Source organism: Pteronotus mesoamericanus, unplaced genomic scaffold (genome assembly GCF_021234165.1).
Source record: "Pteronotus mesoamericanus isolate MK-2021 breed Mesoamerican mustached bat unplaced genomic scaffold, CSHL_Meso_final contig_182, whole genome shotgun sequence".
Taxonomy (NCBI): Eukaryota; Metazoa; Chordata; class Mammalia; order Chiroptera; family Mormoopidae; genus Pteronotus; species Pteronotus mesoamericanus.
In genome coordinates, this window is record NW_026555078.1 from 20,666,514 (window position 1) to 20,692,904 (window position 26,391).

The 26,391-nt window shown below is 44.3% G+C and overlaps 1 protein-coding gene across 2 annotated transcripts in view; it reads left to right on the plus strand.

The window, feature by feature from the left end:
- MAP3K9 (mitogen-activated protein kinase kinase kinase 9) overlaps positions 1-26,391 on the plus strand; it is a 69,633-nt gene that overhangs the window by 23,266 nt on the left and 19,976 nt on the right. For both annotated transcript variants that reach the window (XM_054567010.1, XM_054567011.1), the window contains exon 3: positions 22,130-22,310. In XM_054567010.1, the coding sequence (XP_054422985.1) occupies positions 22,130-22,310 (181 nt within the window). The remainder of the gene's footprint in view (positions 1-22,129; positions 22,311-26,391) is intronic.

The following is a 26,391-nucleotide window of genomic DNA, read 5'->3' on the forward strand; positions in this document are numbered from 1 at the left end:
TTGCGAATCTGCGTGGTTTTAGTTCACCCAGCCATAGTAAGATCCTTAACTCTGTCACATGGGAAATAGGATTTGTAGAGTCATTTTGGAGGTAGGCTGGGAGGTCAGAGGCACAAACCTTGTTTTACCCATCCCAGTGGGCGTGGAGGTGGCAGGAAGGCACTGGGAAAGGGGTCCATAGCATAGACAGAAAGACAGGGAGTCGGGACAAAGCTCATCTTTGTCTAAGGAGGTACTTGATGTTGGTCCCTCCTTACTCTTAGGTGGGAAGGTTGAGGAGTTGCTCACAGGAAACTTTGATCTGTGTTTCTTAGCTCTCCAGGACTATTAAGGACTCGTGGTTCAAAATGGCAACTCCCATTGCGTTGAGGCTTTGTGGTCTGGGCTTCCTTGCCTGCCAGGTGATGGTGATGGTGATGGGTACCCGTGGTGGGTCAAGCTGCTTCCTCCTCCGCCCTCCGATCCGTTCTCCTCTGGATGCCCTTGGTGAAGTGCAGGTCAGAGCCTGGAGTGTTTGCATTGTGCGTGGGTTATTACTCTCAGACTCACAGGTCCTTGTGAGAAACTGGTGTGCCTGTTGTTGTATGGGCACTGCAGGTTAGGTCAGTTAGTAACTCAGATGCCACTTCTACCACATTCTTTCCGTTCTCAGCAGCCCTACTATGTAACACACCCAAACAACCAGAACACCGAGAGGCGGTATGGAACGGTATGCCCCACATATGTGAGAGAGTGTCCAGAGAAGGCAGAATTCTTTTCAAGTCCTTGATGGAGGCCTTCGGCCTTAGAGAAAGAGTGGGATTCAGGGGGAGTTGATCAAAGGGGAATGGGCCAAGCAGTGACTTTCTAGGGAGGGGGTTCTGCCCCAGCTCAGACAAGGCCAAGTGCTTGTTGATGCTGTGCCCCCGTCACATGGGTTCTTGAGGAAATTCCCAGAACTGCGTTACTGAACAGGAAGGCCATGCTCCGAAGCTGCTGAGTCTTCCATGTAGAAACAGCTCCGGGCTGCAAGGGGCCGGAGAGCAGAGCATGGGCCCTGAGTCAGGCAGATCTGGGCAGGGTCCTCTGAGCCCATTTCCACTTTGTAAAATTGAGATAACTTTAGTATTTACTGACAGCATTGTAATGAGCATTAAATGAAATTATGTGTGTAAGCCCTTAGCGTAATGCCCGGCACAAAGTAAATGCTCAATAAAAGGGAGCCTTTTACTTATTTATTTTAATTGAGTTTATTGGAGTTGACATTGGTTAATAAGACTATATAAGCTTCAGATGTACAATTGTATAATGAGCCTTTTCTTTTTAAAAATACTACAGTGGTACCTCGGTATTTGTCATTATTTGTTTTGGACCTCCTGACGAGTACCGAATGCGGTGAGTGATGAAACGTTTTGTCTTGTGGGGCAGCATTGTGACTCCTACAGGTTTTAGCAAGTGCAATGAGTCCCAAGCAAGTGCTGAGGGCTGAAACATTTCTTTTCCTTGTCAAAATGCAACAAGTACAGGGTTTGACAAGTTCTGAAGCCGACGAGTACTGACGTATGACTGTATTTGTATCTTTGGTAGCAGTGGATATGAGAATAGAGTGACAAGTGTGTCACCAACTGTTCCCATTACTGTTGCTTTAGAACCAGCCACCCCGAACGAGAACCATTTCATTATGCTCATGGAGACTTTGGGTCAGGAATGTGGGAGGGGCTCAGTAGGAATGGCTTGTTCCTGCTCCCCAGGGCTGGGGCCTCCGCTGAGAAGATGTGAAGGCTCAGGGTGAGGCCAGAGCAGGAATCATCGGAAAGGCTCTCTCATACACACATCTGACACCGGGGCTGGGAGGACTTGAAGCCTAGGGGTGCTGATGGGGGTGCCCACCTCTCACCCCTCCAGAAGTGTGGCCGTCTCAGGGCTCTTGGCCTTCTCACGTGGTGGCTCAAGGCTTCGGGCACAAGTGACCAAAGTAGAAACTGCATCATCATTTCTGATCTGGCTTAGAAGCCACGCAGTGTCACCTCCACTGCGTTGTAGTAGTTAAAGTGAGTCTCTGGCCCACTCAGACTCACTTTAGCAGAGGGGACAGAGACCCACCTCTTAGTGGGAGGAGTGTCCCGTCACATTGGAGAAAAGCATATAAGACAGGAGATGTTGTGCCATTTGGAAAATGTCGCCTGCCATGCCTGCCAAGGGAATCTGGTGGCCAAGCGTGGGGATAGAGCCTATGCCTCAGCAGCATCCCTTTCCTACATGCCAAGAGAGAAGCATGACTTTTTAACAGAACCATCAAAGGCCTGATGCGCCACCTCTTTTTTGATTATTTTTATCCAGTTGGTAGCTGCATGCTCCCAAGGCATGGCACAGATCCAGCAGCCCCACCGCCCGCTGCTAGTCCACCTGAGCTGGTACGGTGGTCATATTCAGGGCAGACGGGTATTTGATGAGATGTTCTTTCATGAGGAAACTGGCTGCACTAAAGCTTTGCCTCTGCCTTTCTGTTTCCAGCCGCTGACATCTGCGTCTGGATAAGCACAGGGCTAGAGTGTGAGCTGTGTGACCCGGGCTTAATTTGCACAAGGTGGCAGTAGCTGTAGGGACCCAAGTTGCCATCTTTTGAAATAGTCCTATTTCAGGGTGCTGGAGAGAACAAAGGTGTCCTGCAGACACATGCTGGGAGATGTGGCCCGGAAGATGGCACTGGTTTTTCTGTTTCAACCACAAGAAACTTGTCTGTAAGAAAACCTTAAACATTAGAAGGGTGGGGAGCGGGGACAGCATCCAAGGAGGAGATGAACATGAAGTTCCCATGGAAAGATGGGGCTACTTAAAGGGGTCATGAAAAATAGCTTGAGAAAGGCTGGTGAATTGTGCTGGAGACCAGCCATTGTTAGTCTATAAATAGTGTACTTTCCCATCACATCCCCTTCTATGCTCCAGCCCCAAAAGACAGCAGAAACCCACCCTTCATGCTGTTCAGTCGTGTGGCAAGCACAGATGTGGGCACATTAGGAAGGCGGGTCCACGCAAATGCACCTGGTAGCCCTCGTTCCCATGGCACTTATTCACAGGATGGCCGGCCAGAGTGGGGAGCGGCCTGGAACCCTGGACACTCTCCGGGTTTGATCCAAAACCCCAGTTGCACAGTCCTGTTAGCTAACCAGCCTGTCTGAACACTGTGCTGGAGGCCCAGGTGCCTGTCTGAGAACTGGCTCATTGACAGTCCTGTCCCCTCTGGTCTCATTCTTAGTTGTGCTATTCCCTGAGCTCTCCATTACACGCTGACCTGGTGAAGCTCAGTCCATTATTCCAGATCAATGCAGGACGGAGCTGCTTTGGCAAGTAGTGTCTAGTCTTAGTACCTCAGGACTATGGAACTGCATGGGGTCTAGAGGGTGGCAGTTAGTAAGTAATCTGAGTTGGTGTTTATAACTGGAAACAGAGGAACCATGTTCCTAGGTGGTTGTGGAACAGGTGGAGGCGGATGGGAAGCCTCAGTTCCTGTTGGGAGGGAAGAATGGGTGGGTGGATATTGGCGCAAAGACAGGGGAAATGGGACCTCTAAAAGCCCTAGTACTCACTGAACCCTCATACCTTCCCAGAAGATTGGTGACATACAGGTGCCCAGCCGGAGGAGCTGAGTGATGTGAAGCCAGGAGATTTCGTAGGACTCATTGGCCACTCCTGCCCCCTGTACATGTAATTAATTACTCCATCTCTTGGTCCCATCATCCCCATCTCCGGCACCTCTGTTTATTCTTTACCACCTTCCCCTGGATAGTTATAATAAGTTATCAAGTCCTTGCTGCCAGTCTGTTCTTGCTGTCAATCTCTCTCACTGCAACCATGTTGTTTTGCTAAAACACACATCTGATCATACCACTTCCCTGCCTAAAAACTGCCTGTTGACTCCCGGGTGGATTCCAAGCTCCTCTGCGTGGCCTGTAGCCTTCCAGTCCTGGCCCAACCCTTTGCTCCAGTGCCATCTTCTCCCTTTTCCCTCCATGAAGGCTTTGCTTCAGCTACCAGGGGCTGTTTCCTAGGTGTGTCAGGGATTTTATTTCCCGTTGGCCTGAAATCACACTATTCCCCCTACTGAGAATGGCCTTCTGATTCTGTCCCCTGGACCGAGCCCTCCCCCTTCTTTACAACTCAAATAGCAGCTGTATGTCCTGTGATCCCTTCTGAGACATTTCTTTCTCTCTACCTCTGTTATTTTCAGAGTTCTCCACAGTAGGTGTTCAAGTGAGACGGGCAGATGGGGTAGAATAAGGTCATCATTAAGAGCATGGGGGCTGAAGCCAGTCGTCCGAGCTGTGCCACTTCCTGGCTGCATAACTCTGAGGGGTGTCCTCACTTCACTCAGCCACTGCATTTTCATCTGTAAACAGAGATTAAAACAGTGCCCAATCTCATGAGGTTTTAAAATGCGATAGTGCATGTTAAATGCTTAGCACGGTGCCTGGCATGTAGTGAGTGCTCTGTAAATAACCTGCAGTGATGATGATAATGGTTATAGGTGTAGACTTATGACCAGAATGAATGGAAGTAGAGATGTGAGAATAAGGGAAGTTCCATCGTATTTTTCTTTGTAGGATCAACTCTTCATCCCTCTCTCTTTCTCTCCCTTTTGTTTATGGAAGTGACTGCTGACCTTGTCCAATAACCAAAGCAGCTGGATATCTTTTATTGGCCAAACTCAGTAGATTCTCAGGCAGAAATGGTAGCCACCAGGAAGACTCTTGATCTCTTGGAGCGACACCCTGGATTCTCTCCTGGTTATAGTTCTGATCCTGGATTTTGGTTGTATTTTAGAGGCTTTCACTAACCCCAAGCCCCTTTCCACCCATGGGAGTGTCTCTTTCCCAGAGAGGAGGGTGGGTGCTGCAGTTTGTTAAGGTGGGGTCTTGTGGTTTGAGGACAAAGCAGGCATCTCAAGAGGTGACTTGCTGGGGCATGTGATCCTCCGGTGAGAGGCTGATCCTCGTGCTTCAGAACCCCACCCAGTGTACCCTCACCACTTTCAGTGCGCCAGCCTCGTCCTGTAGGGGAGACTGACTGACCCCAGGGATGTTGGAACAAGGAGACACTTCTCCAAAATAACTCTTCCCTCCATTTTTGAATCTGAAAAATGGTTCTTCCTGTGGTGAATGAGCAGTGAGGAGTGTTTCTCCCATGGTTGACTCTGGCCATTTCGGAGGTGACACTTATTCTTTGCCTTTCTTAATGCTCTCTGGAGGCCCTTCCTGCTGGCCCAGGGATGGATCACAAGGTAGGGCACACAATATAGGAAAGCACTAAGATGTGGATGGTGACTTGGTGTGGTAGGACAGGAATGAAGATTCCCCTGTGAAAGGGATAGAGAGATAGGCATTGGGCCAAGCAACAGGGCCTAGGGCTGGGTAGAAGGTTGGACATTAGTCAGTCAAGTGCGGTTCATAGTTCTTTCAGCCTAGTGGCTGAAGGGACGGTGAAAGAGGATTCAGTAAATCAAAGTGCAGATCCTGAATCGAGAACTTTTCATTCTGGGCTTTGCTGAACAGCTGTATTGGGCCTACCTGCCCAATATACTGCTCAGCACCAAATACATACTTATCTTGAGGATGCAGGTCCAGTGGTGATATCAAAACTCCAAAACCCCAGAATTCCTCTGCTTTATTTGTTCTTATCCTCACACTTTTGAACATTTAAGTTTTCTTTTTTCAGCTTTCCCACTGACCTGACTGATGGTTTTGCCTAGATATACCACCTAGAGGGTGTGCCTTAAAGATGATCAGTGGTATTGAGTTTACAGGGTCCAGCATGTACGACTCAGCGCTTCTAAAATGGTGTCAGAGCTGGCGTAGGAGGGCTGCGTGCCCTGCCTGTCAGCACCTCTTTCCCCCCCACCCCTAAGCTAATGTCCCGTCTCAGCCATGGTGCTTGTAGCACACATGTGCCCTGAATTATGCCCGGTGAGGTGCTGCCCACCAGCAAGCTTTTGCCATCAGACTTTGCTAGAGCTGCCCTAGTTTGAGTGCCTGACCTTCCCAGCTATTTGCAGTCTTCACTTCTAAAGCACTCCTATTTTAATATAAAGGGCTGTTTCCTTTCCCTAGACACAGATGCAGAGCAATCCTCATGTGGTTTGGGTTCAGAGGCCCCCTGAGTTCTAGTAGAAAGGACAGTGGACTCAGGTAGAAATAGGTTTTACTCCGAGCTTTGATGGCTTCTCTGCCAGTTCCCTTTTGTCCTAGACAGACATCCCTCCTTGTTCTGGCCTGTGAGAAGGAGCCATCATCAACTTGTCAGTGCGGTGAGAAAACCATGCTTAGCAGCGGCTCTGTCCACAGAGGACATAGGATTAGGTGAGGTGCCTGCCCAATCAATTTATGACATGAGCCCATCCCAAGACAACAAATAAAACAAAGATGCGGATGCACTGTGGCGTAGGAGAGACCAGTCTTGTAGAGCTGTGATTGCTAAACTTTGAACCCTAGGTGGCAAGGACAGCATGGGAGAGTAGAAGGAACTTGGACATAGAAGCCAGAACAAGATTCAAATTTTGGTTCTTTCTCTTCTTAGATGTGGAAAAGTTACTTAACCATTGAGCCCCAGCTTTGTCATATATAGAATGAGCATGCTGCTCACCTTGCCGGGTAGCCGTGAGGGTGAACGAGGTAACATGTGCGAGGTTCCAACTGTCATGCCTGGGACATAATAGGGATGCAAGAAATGGTAGCTGCTTCTATAATTAATATTGTTGTTATTATTAAATGACCTATTTTTATATTCAAAATGCATGTTTATTTTAGGTGGTTTCACAATATAGATGAGTATAAAGAAAATATTGTCACTTCAAATCCCAGAACCCAGAAATGACTACTGTTAGTATTTAGATGTTTTCTATGTGATAGATAGATAAATGGACAGACAACACATTCTTTTTTTATTTTTAGATTGTATTTATTTATTTTTTTTTTGAGAGAGAGGAAGGAAGGAGAAAGAGAGGGAAACATCTCTGTGTGAGAGAAACATCAGTTGGTTGCCTTTCACATGCCCCCAACCAGGGACCTGGCCTGCAACCCAGGTATGTGCCCTGACTGGGAATCAAACCAGTGACCTTTACTCTGCGGGACCATTGATGCTCACCCTAGTGAGCCACACTGGTCAGGGCCAGGCAGCATGTTCTTAACAAAAAGAAATATGATGAAACTATGTATTTTTGTATACTAATGTTTTATGTTAACATAGCCACATATATTATTACATTGCCTACTACATCTTTTTGATACGTACTTTTAAAGTAACACACGTATAGTATTTAGTCTAGAAGCTAAGTTATATCACAGGGTTTACAATAAAAAAAAACATAGGTCTCCTGCTCCATCCTTTCCTACTCCCTGAATCTTTTAATTAGCTAGTGATCTTCTTGAGAGGGAGATACTGGTTTAACTTATATTTGAATACCCTGTACTTGAATACCCTGAAAGACCCTCTATTAACATGGCCTTTTGTTTTTGAAATATTTAAGTCAACACTTACTATAAAACAGGACATACAACTTTAAAACTATGCAGTTGAAACATGTTTCAACTTGATTCCTTTTATAGCAGCTTGCAGAAGCTATCCAAATCTTTGGCTGTATTAGGTAGAAATATAAAAAAAAAATTGAAATCAAATTTTAAAGGGAGAGAGAGGAGAGGAGGAAGAGAGAAAAATGGTTTGTTGTTTTACCCATCCATGTATTCATTGGTGGATTCCAAAATACACCCTGACCAGGGACTGAACCCACAGTCTTGGCGACTGGGGACAACCTTTCAACCAACTGAGCCCTCTGGCCATACCTTGGATGGAAATTTTATTGGCTGAAATACTGCTTTGGGTTAGGATTTTCAATTTTAGCATGCCTGTTTCTGTTTTGCTGTAAAGAGATGTTGTGGTAGTAGAATTGAACTTTGTATTAGTTAGATTAGGTTAGCTGTGAGAAGTGGACACTCAAGAGTTATCAGTGGCTGAAATAAGAAGTTTGTTTCTCTTGTAGATGGTGAGAACAGCCCATGACTTGTATGGCATCCCTGTTCTACGAGCCCTAAACTTTCCATTTACAGCTATGCCAGTTTTTAGGCATGATCTTATCCTTATGCTCTTAACCACATTCATGTTCTAGGCACAATGTAGAAAGGGATGAAGAAGCAGGGCCAAAGGCCCTGAGCTGGTATCCTTTAAGACAAATTACCGAAAGCAGCATCGTAGTCACTTGGCTATACCTAAGGACAAGGAGACTGGGAAATGTAGTTGATGTTATAGGTGGCCAGGTGCCCATCTGGAAAGTGAGGGTTCTGTTACTATGGGAGGAGGGGAGAATAACCACTGAAGGGCGGCTAGCAGTCTGGGTCACAGATTTCAGGCTCTTTTCCTCTCATTAATCCCTGTTAGTCCTTCCACAATATGTTGCCAGGATTGCTAATGTAGCAATGTGTTTCTGCTGTGTTTTCAATTTGTTTTCTCTTTCTCCCAAACCTGCTGACTCTGTCCCTCTGTTTTAACCCTTCCTTGGAGATTCTCTCGCATCCACTCCTCTGGCGTTGGAGATTTTGAGACACCTGCTTGGATGTGAGATGAGGGCAGACAGGTGGATCCCCTCCTGGGCGGACTGTCCTGCTGCTTTCTGCCCAACAGGCTTCCAGTCGTTGAGCTCAGTGGCTCCCAGTGACGGGCTGTAGACCCCTGAGGAGGGGACTACTGCAAGGTGTCGTTGAATTTAAGCACGTTTATAGAAAGTGCAAGTATCCATATTTCTGCTTTTCAAATGTGTGTGGGTGTTGCTGTGCTGATAAAATATGAATTCACTTAAAAGCGTTTTTCTGATTGGGTGGGTAATTTGGTACGCGGTCTAGGCCCTGACTGTGATTTCATTCAGACCTGGGTTGTGTCGAGACACTGCCTCTTCCTGCTTGTGGACCAGCCCCTCCGAATTCCAGCCTCCACATCTGAAAGTGCCTTCTCGAACTGTTGAGAGAATAAAATTATGGACAAATCACTTAGTCCAGTGCACAGCACACATTATGGCCCTCACAAGCATTAGTTCTGGGTGTTGTTTTCTTAACGGACACACACTGAAAAGTACATTTACCACCATAACTTTTTTTAAGGCTGGAAGGACATATTTGAAAAGGTTAGGAATCACTGCTGTAGTTTCTTTGGTGAACCTGATGTAGCCTGCCCTCAAGCATGCACAATGTTTGGGGCCCATTGCTTTAACTGATTCAGTCAGAAACCGTTGGGATGATTTGTATTCGTTCATTCACTCACTCACTCACTCACTCACTCACTCACTCAAGACAGGTATTTATTGAGCACTTATGTGCCTCCTCAGGTCACAGATGTGGAGAGGGAGGTCTTTATAGCTCAGCTTTGTTGTAGCCCTGGGTCACAGGAAAAGGTCACTGTGCTGAGGGTCCGCTGGCTTTTCCAGGAGTGCGTTGTGCACATCCAGTGGTTTCCTTTTCTGTACCAAGAAGGGGTAAATCCTAAGTCCCCGAACACCAGTTCTCTCCACCCATCTGTAGTTCTTCCGACAGTGACTTCTAGCTGCCTGGTCCCGAATGTGTGTTGGGAAGCGCAGCTTCACTGGTAGTGCCAGTGGGCTCAGCGCAGCTCTGCTGACATTGCTGAACTCGGCCGGGGCCTCAGCCGCTGCGGGCATCTCCCTGCCGTCTCCAGGCAGCACCACACCTCTGCTGAGCCAGAGCCGGGGAGTCTAGGTGGTGAATCATTTGCTTCGGTAGGCAAGTCTGGCCTCTCTTGCCCTTGCCTGGAGGGTCAGGGTGGGCTGAGGGCCAGGGGCCAACAGAGACTGGGGGATGCATGCTGGCATGTTCTCACTTTGTTGTGGTGGCCCATGAGTCAGGCTTTTCCAGGTGGCTCTTGCTGAGTCAGCACAGCGGGAGCCTGGCCTGTGGGGCTGGAGCCTGAGACCTTCCTTCTTCCACTGGAGACAATGTGCTGCAGGAGGCAGTGTCTGCAGCGCTGACTCAGGCACCTGGCTCTGTCTGTGGAGCTTTTCTCTGGGGTCGATTCCTCTTGCCTAACTTCTCTTTGCCCTTGAGTTCAGCTGTTCTTCAGCTGTGACGGGTGGCAGAGTTTGGCCGGGCCCAGGAAAGACTGACACTACTTTCTGGGAATCACAGAGAATGTCAGAGGTAGGGACAGGGGGCCCTGGTGACGATCACACAGTGGGGAGCCAGAGCCAGACATTCTGGGTCTTCCTCTGGTGCTCTTTTCTTTCTTCCTTGCTGAAGCTCAGAAATTGTTCTTATTAAGGTGGGAGAGGATGCTGTGACAGATGTGGTGGCTGTTCTGGGCTTTGGCAGGGACAAGCAGGAACAGCTTTTGCGAGAGATTGGGAGAGATGAAAGCACCAAGCCAAGGAGAGTAGGGAGCACTTGCAGGGCACCTCTGGATATGGACTGTACCAGTTTCCTTCTCCCACTCAAGAAAACAAAACAAACCAAGGGTGGGGCTCCAGGCTAAGAACGCAGACTGAGTAGGTACCAATACTGCATCTGTTGGTGCTGTCTTGGAACCCCACTAAAACTACAGGAGCTTACAAGGCAAACAGGAGAAGAGACAACAGTTACAAAGTTTTGGAAGCTGGAAAACAGGTGAATGAGTGGTGACGGACTTAGGGCATTTGAGAAAGACGATTTTAAGCTGACAGTGAGGAAGCAAAGAACCAATCTGTTTATATCACAGGCTTCTTAAAAACTTAGGAGCTGGCAGCCGCAGGCACCTCAGGACCTGGGGGGAAGGGAGTGCTCAAATAAAAACGACTGGGCAGCAGTTGTAGGAAATGCATTTGGGTCCCTGCACCGCTTCCTTCTCCACTCCCGGCAGCCGCCTGACTACCTCTCCTCCTGGCAGGGGCGGGACCGTTTCTGGACTGGTGGACACTAGGCATCTGGAGAGTATGGGCACTTTATTTAAAAAAATGGGAAGATGAGGTCACTGTTTCTATCCTGAGGCCTACATTCCGAGCCACTGCTCATGACTTGATTCCCAGCACCCTGGCAGCCAGACCTTGATTTTCCTGGCCGTTTGGAAGAGGGCTGCCCCTGGGATGTGAGCAGCGCAAGAGAAAAGACCACAGATGTTCTTGTCTACACTCACCTGCAACTCCCTGCAGCAAAGCTGCAAGCTGACAACGGTTCTACCCGCCTTCTGTCCGCCGCTCCATATTCTTATGGAGCACATACACACCACAAGCAGGGGGAATGATATAACGAATCCCCATGTACTCAAAACAGTTTTAACAATGACCAACTCATGGGTAATTTTATATCTTCTGTCACCCCGCTCACTCCCTACCCTTGATTGTTTTGAAGGAAATCTGTAATATCATATACAGGGTCTGGCAAAAGGAGGGGTTGGTAGAGTAATAATGGGTGTAATAATTTATAGGTTTGATTTGAACATTTCACCTAAAATGTCATATGGTGTGCTTGAGTGTGATACTGTTATGTTACAGAATTACCTGCTTACAATTTTGTGATAAAAGATTTTGTAATAAAAAAGGAGCGTTATTTGTATATTTTTTGTAAATATTTCAGTATGTACCTTTAAAACCTAAGGACTTCCTTTTTAAAACCTAAGCACAATTTGGTTTTTAATCATGAACAAACAACCAAGGATTACTATAACTTTGAAAAAAAATTATATCAAAGACCAAAGCACAAATAGAAAAAGGAGCTGGAACAAACAACCATGGGAGAAAACAAAGAAATAAAAGAGAACCATCAGTAATACACTCAGGTAAAAGGAAAGCTGCTATACCCATATTACAAAAACAGCGGTTACACAGCCACTTTTGTGCTTCCCACGCAATTTTTTAAAAAATTCAATAAACAAAAAGGAGCTGTCTTGAAATTTAAACCATGATAGGGAAATGACAAACCCAGTAGAAGGGTTAGAGGGCAAAGTGATGATGCCTCAGAAAGAAGAGCAAAAGAAAAAAGGCAGGAAAAAGTAGAAAAGATCAGAAAATTGGAGGACCACTCTAAAAAGTCCAATATCTGAAGAGAGTTTCTAGAGAAATAGAAAACAAATATAGGAGAGGAAATTAACAGTAAAATACTTTAAGAAAATTCCCTGTAACTGAAGAACATGAGTGTTCAGATATGAAAGTAGGTGCTAAATTCCCACCCGATGAGATTTCAGAACACTGGGAATTAAGAAGCAGCTAAACATTTTCCGATAGAAAAAGATGCATCACATACAGAGTAGCGGGAAGCAAAATGGCTGGGGGCTTCTTAACAACAATGTTGGAAGCAAGATTACAATGCATGATGCCTTCAGAGTTATGAAGGAAAATCTCCAGTCATGGGGATGGAATATATAATTTTCTAACAACAAAAAAATGTCCTTTCCATGCCTTCTTTCTAAGGAGCTACTGGAGAACACACCACCAAAGCAGGAGAAGAAACCAGCCAAAAGAGAAAGTGGGGTACAGGGTGCAGAAGTTAACACAGGAGAGAGGTGCAGGGAGGTCCCTGAGGACAGTGAAGGGAGACCCCAGCAGAGCAGCCATGCACCAGACATAGAGGACGGGCAGTGTGGCTCGGGCTGTCGTCACCTACTCATGTACCGCCCGTGTTCCATCAGTTTAACCCGAGGACTGACTACCTGGGGAGCCTGCTCCAGATTCTCATCTGCACTTGGCTGTCTTGCTCGTGTGCTGATGAAACTCTTGCTCACTCCTCCTTGCTCTACTGACTGGAAAGGCAGAGTGTGTTCTTTGTCCAACCCTGAGAACCAGAGGAAGGCCATACTGAATTTAGAAATAGACAATCAGAGGTGCTCACTCCCTCAACCATATTCCTGATGGATGTCCGGCATCTGCACCTTCCCCTATGTCTCCACTGCCAGATGTCCCCACTGCAGCCATCTACCCAATGCTGTTGGGACTCATTTACGATCTTGCTTATTGGCTTTCCCAGAAAGGGCTCTTGGCAATTTTCTGGAACCATGCCCAAACACCCTGTTTAGCTTTTTCCTTTCTGGGAGGCTTCCTCTAGCAAAGGCAATATTTTTATTCCTATACTGTATTGTGGGTAGAATTGTGTCCCTCTAGAAAAGTTGTGTTGATTGCCTAATCTGTGAATGTGACCTTGATAGGAAGTAGGGTCCTTGTAGATGTATTCAAACGAAGACGAGGTCATGCTGGGTGAGGATTGACCCTACTCCAGTGACTGGTGTCTTTGTAAAAAGAGGGTAGTTTGGTATAGACACAGAAAGGTGAAAATGTCATGTGAAGACACAGACATATACAGAGGCAGAGGACCAAATGAAAAGACTGGAGTTACGCAGCCCTAAGCCAAGAAACGCCAAGAATTGCTGGCAGCTACCAGAGGCTAGAAGAGGCAAGGAAGGCTGCTCCCTGGAGCCTCTGCAGGGAGCATGGCTCTGCCTACACCTTGATTTCGGACTAGAATTCTAGCCTCCAGGATTGAGAGAGAATAACTTTCTGTTGTTTTAAGCTACCAACCTTGTGTTAACTTCTTATGGTGACCCTAGGAAACTAGTACACACAGCGACATTTGTGCTTGTCCCACTCACTGTTTCAAAACTAAACTATCTTATTTAGGAATGTAGAGATAGGAGGTAGTGTTACAAAGAGAGGTAAAGGAATGAATAGCAGAAGTCAAGATTGCGTGACATCTGGAGAGAGGGAAAGAGATGTGACAGAAAGGGACACGTGGAGCTTCCAACAGACCGGATGTGGTCACATGGGTTTTCATTTTATTTTCTTTAAGCCATAATACGTGTTTTATATACACTCTTCTATGTGTATATACATTTAACAATAAACTTAAAAAAAGAAAAGGCTAAACCAAGCAAAACATAATCTTCAAAACAAGAGTTAGACCAGTTGCTTCATCTGGGAAAGATGATGCTGAATCATTTGAACCAAATGAAGGCCTTTGTGCCCAGGTGAGCATTTAGCAAATCAGAGCCCCTTGTGCTAATGGAGGGAAATAATAAACTAGAAATCTCAGAATGATAAGTTCTCATTCAGCATTAAGACTTACGGGCGTCTCCTCCATTACACAGAGGTTTGAGAACCTGGCCTCCAGCTAAGTGGTATGAGGTCGGACAGAGGAAGCCTTTGTGATCATCCTGCTCAACTCATTTCTCCCTCTGATATCTTAGCAGGGGGTGGCCTTGAGGCCCTTTTAGGTGGCCTGTTTTAGATGCCCCTGAATCCCATTGAAAGTCATTCAACTACTCTGTATTCATAGAGGCTCAGATTCATTTTGGTGCTAGTTTGCCTGTATTCCCCTCTAACACTTCTAATCTTTTGTTTCTAACCAAGAACAGAGGCCTTAGGCGCAGAACTTTGACCAGTAGCAGGATCTCCTGAGACTTACTAAGTTATTTTCATTTTATTTGTACCTATTATTATAAGAATATTTGGTTTTTTTATTTGTCATGATACAGAGTTTCTTCTTTAACTATTAGAAAGTCAATTTAAAGAAAAATACTAAGTAAACAGTATATAGGTGGTGTCCTGATCTGGACATAATCAGGAAAAATGTCCTTGAGTTACCGAGGTTTGGAAAACCGTGATTATCTTAGTGATTGTAGCAAAACTTGAGCCCTTATTGATGCACATTTTGTCCCAACCCGCAATTCAGTTTTGTCCTGTATGCTTTCATATAGCTTTTGGAAGGCCCTTGATGGCAGAGTTAGCAGCTTCTCTTTGCTTAGGTACCGTGCTGCGCCAACACCCCACCCCCGCCTTCCGCACCAGCTGCATGTATTAGTTACTGGTGGACCCTGGCTGAGGTACTGCTCTTTCTCCAGTGTCATTATACTCCCTGCTATACACTTGGCTCCCCTTAGTTCCCCAGGCATTGGTAACAAGGGGAAGATGCCCCCACCACCCAGCAACAGTAGAATTGGGCAATGGATAGTCTGAGAATGATGCGCAGGTCCTCCCTCAGTGGAATCAGTGACCAGCGAGGGGGCAGTTCTCGCAGAGGGCTCAGCTCTTGCTCGGTTCCTGGAGTGGAGACAGTGTGGGTTCCAGAAGAAAGAGAACGAGGCTTTTGCCCTCTAGGAGTCATATTCTAGGGGAAATGAAGAGGCGCATACGTGCTGTAGTGGGAATGATTGAAAGGAGTATATATTGTAAAATCATGTGGTATTGATTTTGGGTGCTGAAGGACTAACTCAGGAAAAGGGAGAGCAGTGAAGACTAATCAACAACCATTTTAGGGATCAAGCAGACACTGAGAGAGGCTTTACAGATGCTGATGATTTCTTTCTGTCCTCCGGATGGCACAGCTCTCAAGACACCTGGCTTCAGATTTCATGCCCCGCGCTCACTGGCAGAGCTAGCCTGTCTGTGCCTGTTTCAGCACGGCTTATATGGGGGAAATAATGATGCCTACTTCATACATTAACTAAGGTGATGTATGTCAGCCTCTGTACATACATCATGTAAAGAGCAACATGTTGCTGCCTAATAAGTGACCCATAGTGGGCAGCTATCATTATTATTTAATCAACCGCTTCATTTATCGATACAGTAAGGATTTATTCCATGATTATTATGTGTCAGGGACTGCCAGCTTCGCACCTCAATGCCTTGGCTGCTGAGTCCCGTGGTTTTCACTTATATACAAGACACTTAATCGTAACAGTAATAATGATCGCTGTAGTGTCCTGAGCACCTATTCATGTGTCAGGCACCCTGCTAGGTGTTTATCTTATGTTGCCTTGACTCTTTATCCCCACTTTATAGAAGCGAGAATGGAGGGGTCCGGTCTAGGAAACTTGTCCAGGATCACATGGAGAGTGTGCAGCCTGGGATTTAAGTTGTCCGCTATTTTTCTGTGTTCCATGCTGACTCTTGTTACTGTCAACACAAAACCTGTTATGTTCCAGACTGAACGTGGTTTCCTCAAATGGGCTGTGTCTCGACCTCTCAGTCAGGCTCACCACCATTCTGCTTCTCACCCTTGTCTGGAGATTTGCGCTTCTCCCCCAAGCCCCTATATCTGGTTTATCACTAGGTTTTTAGTTCAAATGCATTTTTTTTTCTCTCTGTTCCCCTTACCCTGGCCAGGCCCCCACTGATTTAGGCCTGGCCCATTAGTTGCTCTCAGTGTTTGTTCCACTGTCTCACACATGAGAGGTGGGGTTTACACAATAGGCTTTTATGGAATTCACTAGATTTGGGGAAAGCATTCTTAAATTTTCAGTGAAGTACAGCACACTGATTTGTTACTGCTGCAGCTGTTTGTCAGTTGTAGAAGCTTACAGTGGGCTCACTGCAGTGGTACGGATAAGCGAGCCGCTGTGAATGTAATCTTTCTTTCCCTGCTGGGAAAGCATCTTGGGAAAGAATCGTGCTCCATTCTGTTTTAAAAGGTAAAGCTTTCCTCTTTAACAGATGGTATGGAGACAGTTGGATATACACAAGCACAAAAAAAATGAAGTTGGACCCCTATCTCACACAATATACAAAAGTTAACTAAGGATAGATGAATGACTTACATACAATACCTAAAACCATACAACTCTTAGAAGAAAACAGAGGTGAATCTTCATAAACTTGGATTTGGTAATGAATTCCTTGATAGTATATCAAAAGCATGAGCAACAGAAGAAAAAAATAGGTAAGGTGGACTTCACCTAAATTAAAATTTTTTATGCATCAAGGATATTATTAAGTGAAAAGACAGCCTGCAGAATGGGAAAACTATTTGTAAGTCATATATTTGTTAAGGGTCCAGTATCCAGAATATATAAAGAACTCATATAACTCAAAACAAAAAGACAAACAACAGACATTCCTCCAAAGAAGATGTACAAATGACCTACAAGCACATGAAAAGATGCTTAATATCATTAATCATTAGTCCAAATGATCTATGGAAGTCAAAACAACAATGAGATACCATTTCACATCCACTAGGATCACTATTAAAAAAGAAAAGAAAAAGGAAAGTAAGTGTGGTGCAGATATGGAGAAATGGGAACCCTTATACATTGCTGCTGGGAATATAAATTTGTTCGACTACTGTGGAAAACAATTTGGTGATTCCGCAAAAGTTAAACATAGAATTACCATATAACTTAGTAATTCTACTCGTAGGTATACACCCTGAAGTATTGAAAACAAGTACTCAAACAAATATATGTACATATATGTTCATGGTGCAATTCACAATAATCAAAATATTCACAATAATCAAAAGATAGAAACAACCTCAATGTCTATCACTGGAAAGATGGATAACGATATTGTGGTATAGCCATACAATGGAATATTATTCAGCTATAAAAAGGAATAAAGTACTGAAACAAGCCATAATGTGGATGAAGTTTGAAAACATGCTAAATGCAGTAACCATATGTGTCACTTATTATATGATTCCATATATGTAAAATATCCAGAATAGGTAAATTCACAGAGATAGAAAGCAGATTGATAGTTGCCAGGGGCTTGGAGCAGGGGAGAATGGTGAATAATTGCTTAATGGGTATGTGGCTTTTTGTAAGGGTGATGAAAACATTTTGGAACTAGATAGAGGTGGTAGTTGTACATTGTGAATGTACTAAATACCGTTGACTTGGTCACTTTAAAAATGGTTAATTTTTATGTTCTGTGAATTTCATCTCAATTTTTTTAAAATTAAAGAAAACATAAAGCTTTCACAAACTTTATAACCATAATTATTACTAGTAATAGATGCTTGGTTGATACCAGTATGTCAGAACACTTGTTGAGAATCATTGGCTATAACCATCTCCCAAGGTTACTAACTGGCTTCTTTTTTTTTTTCTTTGCTTAATTTCTTCACCATTTTCACTGAGCCCTCCAACTCGTTCCCCTCTGACAGTTGTCAATCTGTTCTCTGTCTCTATGAGTCTGTTTCTATTTTGTTTGTTAGTTTATTTTGTTCATCAGATTCTACATATAAGTGAGATCATATGGACTTACGTTTCTCTAACTCTTTTATTTCACTTAGCATAATACTCTCCAGGCCCACCCATGCTGTTGCAAAAGTTAAGATTTCCTTTTTTACAGTGGAGTAGTATTCCATTGTGTAAATGTACCACAGCTTTTTTTATCTACCCATCTACTGATGGGCACTTGGGCTGCTTCCAGATCTTTGCTATTGTAAATAATGCTGCAATGAATGTAACAGTACATATCTTCTTTCAAATTAGTGTTTTGGGCTTCTTTGGATATATTCCCAGAAGTGGAATCACTGGATCATAAGACAGTTCCATTTTTAATTTTTTGAGGACACTCCATACTGTTTCCCACAGTGGCTGCACCAGTCTGCAGTCCAACCAACAACAGTGCCCGAAGAATTTTCCTTTCTCCACATCCTCACGAACCCTCGTTGTTTTATAATTTATTGATGACAGCCATTCTGACTGGTGTGAGGTGATGCATCATTGTGGTTTTAGTTTGCATTTCTCTGATGGTTAGTGACATTGAGCATCTTTTCATAAGCTTATTGCCCATCTGTATGTCCTCTTTGGAGAAGGGTCTGCTCAGGTCCTTTGCCCATTTTTTAATTGATTTGTTTGTTTGTTTTGGTGTTGAGTTTTATAAGTTTTTTTATAAATTTTGGAAATTAATCCCTTATCAGATGTACCATTGACAAATATGTCCTCCCATTCAGTATGTTGTCTTTTCATTTTGTTGATAGTTTTCCCTTGCTGTGCAAAACCTTTTCAGTTTGATGTAGTCTTAACTAGTTTGATGTTTATTTTTTCTTTTGTTTCCCCTGCCTGAGCAGATATATCAGAAAAATATTACTATGAGAAATGTCTGACATTTTACTGTCTATGTTTTCTTCTAGGATTCTTAAGGTTTCAAGTCTAACAACTAAGTCTTTAATCTGTTTTGAGTTTATTCTTGTATATGATGTAAGAAAGTGGTCTAGTTTCACTTTTTTTTGTCCAATTGTCCCAATACCATTTATTGACTAGATTGCCTTTACCCCATTGTATGTTTTTGCCTCCTTTGTCAAGTATAAATTGACCAGACAGGCATGGGCTGATTTCTGGGCTCTCTATTCTGTTTCATTGATCTATATGTCTGTTTTTATGCCAGTACCATGCTGTTTTGATTATTGTGGCCTTGTAGTGTAGTTTGATATCAGGTAGTGTGATTCCTCCAACTTTCTCAGGCTCGCTGTTGTTATTTGGGGTCTTTTTGGTTCCATATAAATTTTTGAATATTTGTTATAGTTCTGTGAAGTACACCATTGGTATCTTGATAGGAATTACATTGAATCTATAGATTGTTTTGGCCAGTATGGACATTTTGATGATATTAGTTCTTCCTATCCATATACTGTGCTTATACTTCCTAAGCACAGTATATGCTTCCACTTACTTGTATCCTCTTCAATTTCTTTCTTCAGTGTCTCATAATTTTCTGATACAGGTCTTTTACATTCTTGGTTAAATTTATTCTTAGGTGTTTTTATTTATTTATTTATTTATTTATTTATTTATTTATTTATTTATTTTTAGAGATGGGGGGGAAGAGAGGGGGAAAAAGAGGGAGAGAAACATCAATGCATGAGAAATACATTAGTCATAATGCATAAGTTGCCTCTTGCACACCCCCAACCAGGGACCTGGCCCTCAACGCAGGCATGTGCCCTGATTGGGAATTGAACCAGCGACCTCTCGGTTTGCAGGCTGTCACGTTATTTCACTGAACCACACCCAAGGCTTCTGGGGTTTTTTTTGTTGGTTTTTTTTTTTTTTTTATGCAATTGTAAATGGAATTGTTTCCTGTTTCCCTTTCCGATAGTTCATTACTGGCGTATAAAAAAAAATGCAACTAATTTCTGGCTATTTATTTTGTAACCTGCTACTTTACTGAATTTATTTATCAGTTCTAATTTTTTTTGTGGAATCTTTAGGGTTCTCTATTATACAGTGTCCTGTCATCTGTAAAACTAGCTGGCTTCTGATTACAGCTTCTCCTCTTGGCTGAGGGCAGGACATGTAGGCTGGGGATTTCTAACTCAGATGCCTTCAGGGGCCCAGCCTACTGGGATAAATGTTCGGGCTCAGCCGGGAGTAAGACCGCAGGGAGTAGTGGGGATTAGGTGAAGCTGAGCTGGGCCTGTGCTACCTGTAGGCTTTCCGATTCAGACCCACTTCTCTGGACTGCTGCTTGCCCATCTCCATCATTTTGCCGTCCCTCTTAAACCACCTGACAGACTAGTCTATTTTAAAACACTATCTTCAGTATGCCATTCATTTGTTAAAAATCCATTTCCTGATCTAAACTTCTCTGCTTCCCCATCCAGCATAGAATATGAGGAAGTTCATATGGTTCATATGTACCTTGAAACTCTAATCTTCCTCCCCACTGTACCCTTTGGGGGTTGCGGTAACAGGACTAAACCCTGTTCACCATGGAAGGGGGAGGTTCCCTCAGAACCTTTGGTTCAAGGTCGGCTGAGGGAGAAATGGTCCGTAGCTGGTGGCCCCTCTATGGAGGGAAGAGTGGGCTTCTTTAGTGTCACTTTCTTTTAGTGTCAGCAACCTGAGTGCCTATTTGTCTCTTATTTCTGTTCAAGGAGAGGGGGAGAGAGACACAGAAGGATCTAGAAAGATTTTGATTAGATGACATGGAGAAAGATTTTTTTTTTTAAATCTGCTCAAGCATTCAGAGGCCTGGGCACTTTCAGGATGCTGAAAGCTTGGAGCAGGGAGGGCTGTGCCAGGGAAGAGGGCGTGGAGGAAGGAGACGTAGGCCATTAGATCTAGGGAGTGGCTGGCACTGTTTCCTTTTGTGCCTCCAGCTCTGTGTCTGCTTGTAATCCCTCTGTACTGATGATTTCTGAGAAGCGCACAGGACTTAGAGATCTTTGGCCAGTGTCCTTTCAGTATGGAAACAATTCAGTGGACATTTGCTGGTGCTGGGAGCAGGGCAGGAAGAGTACCGTTGTGTGACTTGAGGGACCTAAAATTGCCCCCCACCCCCTGTCTGAGTGGCAGAGAGAAGCTTTCTTCTTTTCCTGAAATCCTGTGCTCAGAACTCTGGATTCCACATGGCTCAGGGTCTGGACCACAGGAGGCTGTGCTTGTCCTGGGCCTTCAGAACCATCCCACTTGTGGAAAGGGAGGCTTGCCTTCCGCAGATCCGGGGGCTTGCGAATTGCCCCTTTCGGCGGAGTGCCCGGCTTAGCTTACAGCACTGCAGTCGACGAGTGTTTTTGCCCTTTCAGGGGAGATTGGCTCCCACAGGGCACACTTACCACCGGAACCATCCTGTGGGTGAGGTGGCTGCCTCAGCTGCGGTCCTAAGAACGCCAAGGTGGCTCCCACACCACGGCGCTTTGTGTTACAATGTGGGAGACAGGGTGCAGCTCAGTGCACCAGTTCCTTCTTCCTGGGCCGTGTTCACAGAGAACATCATGGGTGTGAACATGTGTGTGCTCTCTGACCCTGTCAGCCAGTTCTCAGTGGGTTGGGTTAAATTCCTGGATTAAGGGGAAATCTTTTTGTCCCCAAATGTGTTTTCTTAAGAGCTTAAATAAAGTAACTTGAATTAGTTCATGGAAACTGTTCAGACACTGAAACCTTAGAAATCTAACATGTGCTTCCGTTCCTTGTGGTCTGAGAGTAGTCACAGCCCATGGGTGCCGTGGCAGACAGGGTCCAAGTAGCCCCCTTCCTCAGCAGGGTCAGCGGTGACCTCACAGCTCCTTTCCTAGGGTGTGAATGGGCCAGATGGTGTAACGATTAAGAGAGAAGGCTCCTGAGTCAGGCTGCCTGAGTTTCAGTCCTGGCATATTAGTTGGGTGGCCTTGGAAAATGTATTTAATGGTATTATAGTTCAGTGTCCTCTGTAAAATGGAGATGGCAATAGTACCTGCCTCAGAAGGCTCTTGTGAGGGTTGGAGATAATGTCCACAAAAGGCTTGGCATAAAAATGGATGCATTGCACGTGTTTAAGAGATGACGGCTTCTACCATCAGTCAGTCTGCAGTAGGTACGTGATGGAGCCTGCAGGAGAGGAAAGGGGACGACAGGAGGGCTCTGTATTTGGTGGCTTCCCTGTGATTAATGCAGACTCTCTGGTTTCTTCTGTATTTCTTTCCTTGCCTAGTATTGATCCTCCAGAAGGTGGAGAATGGAGACCTGAGCAACAAGATTCTGAAGATCACTGATTTTGGCCTGGCTCGGGAATGGCACCGAACCACCAAGATGAGTGCGGCAGGGACATATGCTTGGATGGCACCTGAAGTCATTCGTGCCTCCATGTTTTCCAAAGGCAGCGATGTGTGGAGGTAAGGTCTAGAGGTGCAAGGTCTCTGTTCCCCTGTCTGTTTAGGATGTGGACATGCCCAGGACTTGGAGAACTGAGGTTGCGTAGACTCCCAGGAACCCCAAGTAGGTCTAAGTGATCCCTTCAGAGCAATCTACACTAATTCCCACGTTGCCAGGGGACAGCTTCCAAAGTCTTCATCCCCCAGAAGTCCCCTCCAGTGCTGCGGCAAGTTCCCATCCTTGCAGGCCCCTCTCTGTTGGCGATTGTTCCCCAGGGAAGACGTATATATCCAGGGGCAGTGTGCATCCCCGTCTCTGAGTGCAGGGTGGTGGCAGCACTCAGTCCCTCCTGGAGACCTTCCCCAGGGTCACCCTGCCTTGCTTAGCAACAGAAACTCTTACTGCTGCACTTGTAGCTCCTGGGCCAATAAGTAGTCTTTGTGCTGTCTTTTTGTCGTTGGTGGGCTGGAAATGATCATTTCCAGTTCACCAGTTAATCTTTTTAATCTATCTCTTGAATGTGGATATAGAAATGGGAAAAGACAGATCTCAAGCATGCCCCCAGAAATGCAGAGTCACAGACTCGACCAGCCATCCCACTAATAAATGTCAGCCCAAGAGGTCACAGGGACATGGATCTAAAATTCTTGTCCCCAGCGATGGGAGGATGAGCATCTACAGAGTGAGCATGCATCCTCGTGGCTGTGAGATGGGAGCATCACCTTGGTGTGCAAGAGAGAGGATAGGTTATCATTGTACTTCAGCCTATGAAGTCATTGCTTCCTGTTGTGGTATAAAGTGAACTTGGGTATTTGTGTGTGTGTGTGTGTGTGTGTGTGTGTGTGTATTTTCAATAATAACATTATTTATATTATTATTCATATACTGTAAGGTTTACCTTTTTTAGAAGTATGTCAGTGGATTTTAGTGAATTTACAAAGTTTTATACCAATCATCATTCTTATTAGTTTCCTAGAGCTGCAGTAACAAACTGCCACAGACCTGGTAGCTTAAAACAATAGAAATTTGTAGGCTGGGGACCAGAAGCCTACAGTTAGTGTCAGCAGGGCCACACACACTCCAGAGACTCTAGAGGACTCTAGGGGAGACTCTGTTCCAATTATAAGCGCTCTGGGTATTAAGACATAGACATAAATTTCTAGGGCCACCATTCAACCTACTATAACCATTATCTATTTTCAGAGTATTTTTATTACCCCAAAAAGAAACCTGATACCTATTAGCAGCCATTCCCTCATCTGCCCTGGCAACCACCAGCTTACTTTCTGCTGCTTTGGGGCTATTTTGGACATTTCATACAAATGGATTCATATCATATGTGGTCTTTTTTGACTGGTTTCTTTCATTTGGCATAATGTTTTCAAGGTGGATCCATGTTTTAACAGGTGTCAGAACCTCATTCCTTAATAGCTGAATAATATTCTGTTTATGGATATACCACAATTTGTTTATCCATTATTCATCTGTTGATGGACATTTGGGTTGTTTCCACTTTTTGGCTGTGGACACTTGTGTACAAGTTTTTGTGTGAACATGTTATCAGTTCTCTTGGGTATATACTGGGGAGTGAAATTGCTGAGTCACATGGTAATTCTATTCTAATTTTTGAGGAAACCGTTTTTCACATTGGCTGTACCATTTTACATTTCCAATAACAGTGACTGAGAATTCCAGTTTCTCCATGTCCTGTTGTCTGCCGTTTTTATTATAACCATCCTTGTAGACATTAAGTGGTATTTCATTAAGGTTTTGATTTGTATTTCCCTAATGACAAATGACGTTGAACAGCTCTTCATGTACTTATTGGCTGTTTTATATATTCTCTGGATATATGTCTTTTCAAATCCTTTGCTGTTAAGAAATTGGGAATACATGCTTTTATGTTGAAATATTTCTTTATATATTCTGGACACAAGTCCCTCATCAGATATATGGTTTGCAAATATTTTCTTTCATTCTGTGGGATGTTTTTCCCCACCTTATTGATGGTATCCTTTGAAACACAAATGTTTATAATTTTGGTGAAGTCCAAGTTATTTTTTCCTTGATCGCTTATGCTTTTGGTGTCATAGCTAAGAAACCATTGCCTAAACCAAGGTCATGAAGATTTATACCTATGTTTTCTTCTAAGAGTTTTATAATCTTAACTCTTACATTTAGGTCTCTGTTCCATTTTGAGTTAATTATGTATGTGGTGTGAGGTAGGGGTCCAACTTTATTTTCTTGCACGTATTTCTTGGTGAGTATTACTGTCTTAATATTAAGTCTTCCAATTTGTGAACAGGGGATATCATCAGTCCATTTATTTAGGCCTCTGATTTCTTTCAATGATGGTTTGTAGTTTCTGTATATTGAATCTTATTTCAACATACATTGATTACAGGGTGAAGTAACGATTATGAAGGAAAGAGTTTTTCTTTATTTCAAATCTGACCAGATCTCATTAGGTTGATCTGTATAACGATACTCAACTGTTTTTGATCTATAAAAATAGCAATTTCATACACTTCAACCTGATACTTTTCATTGCTTGTCCATAGACTGATTTAATTAGTTAATACATGAACAAACTAAGCTGCTATTACAAAAAGCCCGCAGATACGGTGGCTTAAATAAGGCAGAAGTGTATTTCTTTTAAGGAGTAGTCCAGTTAGTCCAGGCTGCTGGAGCAGTTGTACCCTGTGAGATCATTCAGGAACCCAGGTTCTTTCAGGTCCCTCCATGCATTGCTCTTGTCTGAATGGTTATATCTGAATGACTGCTACTTCTACATTGCAGTCTGCAAAAAAGGGTTGACAGAGAGCTTATGCATGGCAAGCAGTTTGTCTTTATTTTGGAGGTGAGCCAGAAGTTGGGCACACCTCTGTGCACACCCCCATTGCCTGCTCTAGGTTATGTAGGAACACCTGGCCCCCATGGAGGTAGACAAGTGTAGGCTCTGGCTGGTCAACTCTGCATCCAGCTAAAACTCTTACTGTGGAAGAAGGAGAGAATGGATTCAGGGCAACAGTCAACCACTTGCCACACTCAACTTCATCTTACCTTTCTTCTTCAGGGGAAAACATAACTTCTCAAGAACACGATTGTTTCCTGCTTTCTATAGCCCTGCCAGCCTCTTCTCCCAGCCTGGCCAAGAACTCATTCAAGCTTTATTGTCACACATTCCAAAGATTTCTACTGCTACAATGATGTGAGCAGAGTTGCCTCCAGTATCCAAGTACATTCTTAGTGGGAAGGGAAAACCCAAATGCCTAATTTGGGATCTTCTCACAGTGAGAGAAATGGCAGACAAAGAAGGGCAAGGCCATTGCAGGGCTTTGCCCACGGTGGAAGGAACAAGGCAGGACCTTTCAGCTTTTACCCAAAGTGTCCTTGTTCTGAGACAGACCTCCAGGTCTTGTCCACAAACTACAGATCCTGAAAGCAGGCTTGAGGGGCTCTGGTGAGCAGTACCTGATGATGTTATTCTCCTATCAGAAGGGAGTAGCTTGGAGGTAAACTTCAATCAACAGCACTTTGGGTGAGATGTCTTGGAATTTGTCCTGGGGACTGCTCTGCCAGCCGGTCTCTAGGTTAGAATTGTTCCCAGGACTTAATCCTCCTGACTCAGCTTGGTTGACAAATGTGGTTTGAAAATATAATCCACCCTGTTCCCTTCCAGCCTTTTTAGCTTCCATGCTGCAGTATCTCTTTCTAGGACACAATCTGCTGAACCCATTAATAGGACTTTATCCCTCTCTCCTCAAGCCTACTCATCTAAGTGCCTCCGAATGATCTTGCATCTTTATCAGGAGAAAACATGCGTCGATTACTATTCATATAGTGCATATGCACTGGTAACAGTATTTACTGCCTACAAATGCTTACCAACCAGGCTCCATGCTGAATGCTGTACATGTTTTATCTCATTTGCCTATTATGTGGGGGATGAAATGGAGACTTCTGTCATTGTAAGTTGTTAAAATTACAGTGGTAAAATGTGTTCATGATAGAAAAAAATTAGAAAATATAGATAAACAAAAGAAGATCACCCACGACCTACTTGTAAAGATAACCTATACTGATATTTTGGTGTGTTTA